This window comes from Tupaia chinensis, unplaced genomic scaffold, assembly GCF_000334495.1.
Source record: "Tupaia chinensis unplaced genomic scaffold, TupChi_1.0 Scaffold000197_1, whole genome shotgun sequence".
Lineage (NCBI taxonomy): Eukaryota > Metazoa > Chordata > Mammalia > Scandentia > Tupaiidae > Tupaia > Tupaia belangeri.
In genome coordinates, this window is record NW_006159672.1 from 7,677,157 (window position 1) to 7,685,547 (window position 8,391).

The window sequence follows — 8,391 nt, forward strand, 5'->3', positions numbered from 1 at the left end:
TCTTCTGTCTTTCTTTCTTTTTTTTTTTTTTTGGTGAGGTCTTTTGCTATAGGGCACGTGTACTTGCCAGAAAGACAGAGAGACAGAAAGTGAGAAATCAGCCCCGTGGAGGGATGGCCACGCCACAATCCCTTCTGCTCCATTCTCCTCTCGGGATATTGGGCATGCATGCACATGGGCCTGGCATTAGTTTAAGCCACTGGGTTTAGGACTCGAACCACGGTCAACTACTTGGGAGTCCAGCGACATAGCCATTATGCTAACTGCTGGTCCCACATCCTTCCTTTCTTAATGCAAGAAGGAGGGAAAAAGGGTAGAGATATCCAGAAAGATAGTTTTTTTGGGTTCCCTGTGTCACACTCTTCCTGCCCGTTAACTAAGATTATAGTCAGGCACCACTATGCTGATCTGTTCAGGTTGGTCTGGGAACTAGATCCACATCTTCCATGAAAGTATTGTTTGTGCCACCATAACTAGGCCTGTGATGAATTTCTTTCTAGTCATGCACAGTGTATTATCAACACAGTCTTCTGGCAAGTTGTAGGTCATGTCCTGAGCAGAGAGGACTGGGGAAGGACTCAGGGTCCTTCCCTCTCACTGACCTATGTTGACCAATCTTTGTCCTTCTGTGCCTTTGCTTGAAACAAAGAAGTGAGACCTTCTGGTGCTCTGAGAAATCACTGAGGACCCCAGCGTGTATCTCTCTCCTTAAATACAGGTGGGGCTCCTTGCAGCCTTGGCCCTGAAACTTAGAAAGAGATGGAAGACCATGGCAGCCCCTCTCCTGGCTTGTGATGTCACTGAGTTGACTGTCGAAGACATCAGTGTGTCCAGAGGGTGGGATAATGGGGGGTCTTCATTGTCTTAATTCTTAAAATACATGTTATTAAACTTCCTTTGAATTCAAGCATTCGTCATTCATTTGTCTCAGAAACATTTATCAGACATCACCACAGCCCAGGTTCTGGTCTGGGCCCCACTTCTGTTCCTCACCCCAGCCATTTGTCCTCTGGTTTGACATGGATTTGTGTGTTTTCAGCCCAACCCTGTGCTCACTCAAGGCCTGTTGCCCACCTGGTTCTCCTGAAGTATGGAAATGAGTTGCCATGGAGACACTTGTGGCAACCCTTCCTTTACTCTTTGGACAGGTTTTGTTTTTATTAAGTGAGAGATTTATCAACCAGAATCTCTAAATGTATAAGATGATCTGGTGTTGATCCCAGCATATACTGTATGCCAATGATGTGACCAATATATTGGTGACTACCCTTCACAGATCAGCCCTCCCTGAACACTCTTATTCATAACTATACCCTATATGACCAGACCCACCTGTGACTACTTTTTCTCATGAAACCATGACCACATTCATCCACAACCATAGCTTCTCACTACTACTCTGTATGAGCACATCCACCATGATCAACTATAACCATACACATTCATGGTATCTCTGAGACTACATCCTCTCTGGGAAATAAATTTTATGGAATCCTCTTCCCTGTGTGGATATAAGATAGGTTTTCCAATGAGTGAAACTTTGATGGAGAATGGACTGTCATAGTGACCTGGTAGAGAATGGACCTTCATAGTGTCCTATTGGAGAAAGAAACCTCATGGTGACTTGATGGAGCATGGACTCACATAGTACCCTAATGGACAATGAACCCTCATGATGTCCTGGTGGAGAATGAACACTTCATGGTTTACTAGTGCTGAACAGACTTTTACAGCAACCTGATGGAGCTGGGCTCTCATGGTGGATTGACCACACTGCAAGTGTAATGGTGCTGCTGCCTTTTAGTCTATTCTTGGTAGCTTGGAAGTCAGACAAGATTTTAGATCACCCAAGTTGTGCTAAAGTGCAAACCTCTGTGGACAGGTAGTCACTGGCCAATGTGATGTTGATGGTCAAGACTTGGGGAGAACAATGTGCAAGCTGGTGATCAGGACAAGGCCAGCCCAGCTCAAAGGCCAAAGGTCCTCTGGGAACTCAAAGAGCTGAAGAGATTAACTCCCTCTGTCCTGTTCTCTGGCTCTCTTTCCATTCATCTTCCTAGTTGAAGGCTACAGGCCTCAGTGTCCATTGTCCCTTTTCCTCCCTAGGCTGATTCTCTCCTCATATCTCTGAAAGTATCAGAAGCTTCCCTTCAACTTCATCCTGAGTATGAGTGTCTTCAGCTCCTCCTTTCAATTAAATTCAGGAAGTTTTTCCAAATGTCTTTCAATTGTTGGTTGAATTTGCAGCAAATTCCATAGACATTTGGTAGATAGAGTGCCCTTCTAGGGTCCCATGAGAGATGACTTTTGTGCCTTAGGGATTGGCTCTAGCCAACGGTTGGGGCCGAGCTATGGCTGAGGTGGGCACAAGGGTGGTAGGTGTGGTTAGGGTCTCTTTTTGTGATTAAACTTCCTTCACATTCAAGAGAACCTTGATTCTTCCATATTTGGCCTGCATGCCTTCATACCACATCTGCTTCCTAAGCAGACAATTCAGGTCTATCTATGTGAGTTTCAGAGTCTGTGCCCTCAGGGCCTCCTATTTGGTTTAATATTCTATGTTACCACCTAAATTTGTGAAGACATTCTGAATTTTAATTTTGCTCTGGCCCCCACAAATTAAGTAGCTATTACTGGGTACATTTTGATTTACTGAAATTATTTTGTTTACAAGATTGTATGTTCGGGGAACCAGCAGTAATGGCTATGTCACTGGACTCCCACGTAGTTGACCGCAGTTCGCGTCCCAGACTCGGTGGCTTAAAACTCACGCCAGGCACGTGTGCGTGCATGCCCAAGATCCCGAGAGGAGAATGGAGGAGAAAGGATTGCAGTGTAACCATCCCCCCTGGGGGGTGATTTCTCGCTTTCTTTCTCTATGTCTCTTTCTGTCTGTCTGGCGAGCGCATGCGCCCTATAGTGAAAAAAATCTCTCTCTCAAAAAAAAAGATTGTATGTTCATTTTATAAACTTTTTTCTTTTCTTTTCTTTTTTCTTTTCTTTTCTTTTCTTTTCTTTTCTTTTCTTTTCTTTTCTTTTCTTTTCTTTTCTTTCTTTCTTTTCTTTTTTTTTATTTTGAGAGATTATTGCTATAGGGTACATGCGCTTGCCCAAAAGACAGAGTGTGACAGAAATAGAAAGTGAGAAATCACACCACCTCCCCCACCCCCTCAGAGGGGATGGCCATGCTGCATTCCCTTTTCCTCCATTCTCCTCTCAGGATTTTGGGCATGCACGCACACACATCCAACTTGAGTTTCAAGCTACGGGGTCCTGGACTCAAACCGCCATTGGCCATGTGCAAGTGCAATTCTTTAACCACTATGTCACCTGCTGGGCCCTCATTTTAGAATCTTTAAAATGTATAGACAATGCACAAGAAGAAAGTGAAAAATCAGCTCATATTCTACTTCCCAGAAATGATCATTCTCAACTTTATGGAATATATATAATGAGAGCATTTTTGCATAGATGCATAAATATGAGCACCATTTACAAATTGTATCATAGTGTGAATTCTATGTTTTCTTATGAATTTTCCCCTTGTCCATCAGTTTCAGTCAATGAAACTGTTTTGCCCTAATTGTAATTGCTGACTAGTATCCCATTATATAGACATTCCTTAGTTTATTTAACCAACCTACTCTAGTTGACTTGAACATTAGGTGGTTTTCCTAATGACACACATCTGTATAAGGAGGCCTACCTCCTAGATTCTAGATATAGGGCACGCACATTTTTAATGATTTTGATTGAATTGCTAAGTCTGTCTATTCAGGACACAACTGAGTGTGGACCAGCCCTAGATCTTTGGCCATATCCTGAGTGTGGGCAGGGGAAGGCCATCGTTTTCCTGCTGGACCTGACACCACAGTCATTGGGGCCTTGCTGAGAATGGGCTCTTTTCTGTTGTTTCACATCTGGCACCAGCTACAGGAAGGCCAGCCTGGTCCTGCCAAATGCTCCTGGTACTGTCTGAGCTCAGGCAAGAAGGGTGAACACCTGCTCAGGGCGACAGATGTTGGCTCTGATATGAAGAGAAGTGGTGAGAGTGCTCATGGGCTTCCTTCTCAGTGTGTCTTTACCACAGAGTTAGAGTCCAGCTTCCGTAAGGGAGCAGAGCACACACGCCTGTCCTGAGATCTTCAGCCTGGGGTGTTATAGCAGCAGATGCGACCAAGCATGGCATTGTCCCCTCTAGGGCTGTTGCTGCTATTCCTGGTCTGCTGGACCCTCCTTCCTGGTGAGTGTGTGTTGCTGTCTCTGGTCCTGGTGAACAAAGCCACTATCACACAAGACATTCAGGGTTGGGATGGGTCGGAGATTACTTAACACTGATTATGCTGGGTTACCTGATTTCTTTATGCACATTTTTTCTTAACTTTTACTTCCTTAAAGGAGCCATTTTGACTATATCAAAATGTACAGTATTAATGGTAGAGTATTTTGAGATAAAGGTGAGCAATTGGGTTAACAATAAATCTATGAGAATGACCCTGTTGTGTAATGGTTAAGCGTTGTACAGAGGAAGCTGTATACCATGTGACTGACCAGAGTTCATGTTCTAGACTTGATAGCATGAAAACTCACTGCTCACCGCATTCTTAAGCATGTCCATGATACAGACAAGATTAAGAATTGTAAAAAAAATGGATTATGGCATGATCAGGTTCTGAGTGTATGTGAGGAGAGGAGTTGATTTCTCCACTTGAACACATGTGCCCTCTGGCATTGAAAAAATTTAAAAAAGATATGGTTTACTATCTGTGATCAGTACATATATAGTATTCTCAACTGGGCTGGACTGAGGTGTATATCATGCTGGGTAAAATCTCTTTACAATCTAAATGATATACAGTGATTGAATGTATAAATAATAATAAAGATAAAGAAAAAATGTTTAAAAAATACTAATGAGGCTAAACTTCTTAATCCTTGAAAATTCAGAATGAAATTCCTAGAATCATCTTTCTCCATCTTGTGTTCCTGACCCTGAAGGTCCATCTGGGGAGGAGTCTCTGAGTCTCCTAGGAGCCAGAAACCACTGTGAAGGACTCCTGCAGGTGCAGTACCTCAAGCAGAAGGGCCCCATGTGCGCAGACCATTGGGACATGAAGGCAGCATCGGTGACCTGCAGACAGCTTGATTGTGGCCCTGTGTTTTCATCCCTCAAATATGTTGTGAGGTCCCGGGAGCTGGAGGTGCCCTGGCTGAATGGTGTCCACTGCCATGGTGATGAGGCCTCTCTCTGGGAATGCTCTTTGGGGGCCTGGGAGTATCAGAGCAGCTGTGAATGCCGGTGCGTGGTGGTGATGACCTGTTCAGGTGGGTCAAACAGGGACCCCGAGCCTCCCTAGTCCCCAGGACCCTCTCTCCCTAATCAGGCTTTGGAGGCACTGGGGCAAACCCTAATGAAGGGAGGAAGGGCCTGGCTTAGGTGTGGGAGACCTGTCCCCTTAGGAGCCTCAGGTTACCTTCTGCTGCAGGATGATGAGGTGATAGTTTGACGTTTTCCTTTTCTGTCTTTTACAGGCTTGGTGCTTACCTTCCCATCCCTCTGAATGTCCCCATATCCCCTAGCTGTGTAGAGAGCATGGTATTGTCACAGTGATAGTTTCTCACCCACGTGCTTGCAGCAGGTGCCCATACTCGGACTCCCACAGTGGACACTCTGTTCTGTACACACAAAGGCCGCTATCTAGCAATCTGGTGGAGAGAGTTCTCTCACTCCAGGGCATGCATGAGGAAACCTGCACAGAATAGTTAACTGCAAGAGGCTGCACTGATGACGGATCAGTCCAGGGTGCTCAGACCTTCCATGTGTGCCATGGGCATAGGCTCAGAGGATTTTATTTTTCTTCTCTGTTACCAGGTGGTACCTTGCAACAAATTGGGCTAGGAGGTGGTGGCAGCCCCTGTGCTGGTATTCCCGAGGTGGTGAATCCAGCTGGTTTTGTCTTGAGATGTGAATTGTACAAGGAGGAGGCGACTGTCTTCTGCACAGAGCTGGGATGTGGCACTGCTTTGCAATGGTCCAGCGTCTACCCTGGAATGGACCGTGAGGACCACTGGCAGAAGTTTGTAAGCTGCCAGGGAACAGAATCCAGTATTTTCAACTGTAAGATCAACATGAACTTTCTAGAGCAGTGTGACCTTTCAACATACACTGAAGTAGTGTGCTCAGGTAGGAATGCCCCAGCCTCGAGCATTTTTGGAGGCCTCAGTTTTCTTATATGAACAAAAAAGATTATGACACGTCCCACACAGCCAATAGCATGAATCAAAGCCTCCCCTCTCCAGTACATGATGGTTAACACAATTATTTCCACTATGCGGTGGTCCGGGAGGCTGTGGAAATGTCCCCATTGGGCAGTGCCTGTAGCACTGTGATGCCCAGGGTTGTTATGCAGCTGTGCCCTGGGGTGAGAGGCTGAGTGGGTTATGCTAGTCTACCCCTGCTGTGGGGTTTCAGGCAGCTTGTGTCTCTCTAGAGGGGAAAGGGCCAGGAATAACCATTTGCTACCAGAATCAGTGTGGGAGACAAAGCCCCCTGAGGGGGCGTGTGAGGTTCCTCATCCTGAAGACCCTCGCACTTCCTCTCAGGCAGCTATTCTCTGGGGCTGGGCCAGGCCAGTGGGTCCCAGGTCCTCCATACTGTCCATCTCTGCGCAATCAGAGGCCAGTGATCGGACATTTTACACAAAGGCCTGCATGGAGCCTGTCCTATTCTAAGGTGGCTACAGTTCAGCCTCTGCCCCTAGGACACATAGAGGCCCGGCTGGTGGGTGGTGCTCACCCTTGCACTGGACGCCTGGAGGTGAGGCAGGGCCTGACCTGGGGCACCATCTGTGACTCCAACCTGGACTTGACCACTGCACACGTGGTATGCCGGGAGCTTCGATGTGGTGTGGCTGTGTCCATGCATGGGGGCGCCCACTTCAGCCAGGGCTCCGGGATTGTGTGGAATGAAGCCTTCCGCTGTATGGGCAATGAGTCCCTGCTGTTCTACTGCCCACGGGAGCCTGGGCACCAGTGCGGACACAGCCAGGATGCTGGACTCACATGCTCAGGGGAAAGTAAGTCATTACGGAGGGTTCTTGGTGTTGGATCTGGGCTGCAGGGTAGGGTTTCAGAGGTGGGGAGTTTCTAGGGCCTCGTAGGCAGTGCTGATGGTGAACATTTGGCAGGAGAACTCTGAAGACCATGTTTAGTGCCATAATTGCAATTCTCTGGAACCTAAACATATTGGTGCTCCCTCAGCCTAGGGCTGCTGACAGCACAAAGGTGGAGGGGTTTTGGGCACGGTTCAAATTTCCTCCCATTGCTTCTTCCTCCCTGCTTTGGCTTCCCCCATTTCGGGGCCTGTCTGAATTTCCTGCCCCTTCCCCACCTACTTCTAGTTCCAGAGTGAGGGTAGGACACCCTCCTGCTGATCAGAAATTAATCATTTGTATTCAAAGTTATCACTCGTAAGGAATAACTTACTTCTACCATATTGTCTTGCCCTCAGTCTGCCCCTCCCAAGTCTGAGATGAGGTCTGTGTTTAACGAGGCTCACATTAAGGACAAGTGCAGCAGTGTCTACAGGGCCTGGGAACCACAGTGACTCCTCCTCTCCTCCAGAGTGCCGGCTGGTCAACGGCAGCAACAGCTGTGAGGGACATGTGGAGGTCCATGTGCAGGGAACCTGGGCACCCGTCTGTGCCACCCACTGGGACTTGGCAGACGCCACAGTCCTCTGTCACCAACTCAACTGTGGCAATGTGGTGGCCATACCCCAAGGAGGGCATTTTGGGGAAGGAGAAGGTCCCATCTGGCCAGATGTGTTTCACTGCGTGGGGACAGAGCCCCATTTGTTGAGCTGCCCAGCAAGCACCCTGGGGGCCCCGGCCTGTGCCCAAGGAAACATGGCCTCTGCCATCTGCTCAGGTGGGTGCATTGCATGCAGAGTGTGAGATGGGCAGTCGGGTGGACACAGGGCTAGGCAGTCGGCAAGACAGGAGGTTATTCAGGGTGGATAATAGATACGTCACACATATGTTAAAAGCTGGGTTGGTAAGGCAGGCTGGGAAGAAGTGGCAGGTGGGAGAATTGGTGGGGGAAAGAAGAGATTTTGGATAGAAGAGGAGAAAGGGACAAGAAGACTTGAGGGGAAGAAGAAAGGCAGCTCGAAGGGAAGGAGAGACAGCAGGACAATTTCTTTCCCAGGACGCCCCCATGCCCTGAGGCTGAGGGACGGACAGAGTCACTGTGATGGCCGTGTGGAGATCTTCCTGGGTGACGTGTGGGGCCGTGTGTTGGATGATGCTTGGGACCTGCGCGGGGCACAAGTCGTGTGCCGGCAGCTCGGTTGCGGACTAGCTGAGCGAGCCTACGATGCACCTGCCCCCC

At 47.8% G+C, this 8,391-nt stretch overlaps 1 protein-coding gene across 1 annotated transcript in view; it reads left to right on the forward strand.

Moving 5' to 3' along the window:
- Positions 1–4,182: 4,182 nt before the first annotated feature.
- LOC102490852 (scavenger receptor cysteine-rich domain-containing protein SCART1) overlaps positions 4,183–8,391 on the forward strand; it is a 12,198-nt gene continuing 7,989 nt past the window's right edge. Inside the window, exons 1-6 of the mRNA XM_027771209.1 lie at positions 4,183–4,243; positions 4,999–5,325; positions 5,873–6,184; positions 6,762–7,076; positions 7,624–7,929; positions 8,209–8,384. Of these exons, the coding sequence (XP_027627010.1) occupies positions 4,183–4,243; positions 4,999–5,325; positions 5,873–6,184; positions 6,762–7,076; positions 7,624–7,929; positions 8,209–8,384 (1,497 nt within the window). The remainder of the gene's footprint in view (positions 4,244–4,998; positions 5,326–5,872; positions 6,185–6,761; positions 7,077–7,623; positions 7,930–8,208; positions 8,385–8,391) is intronic.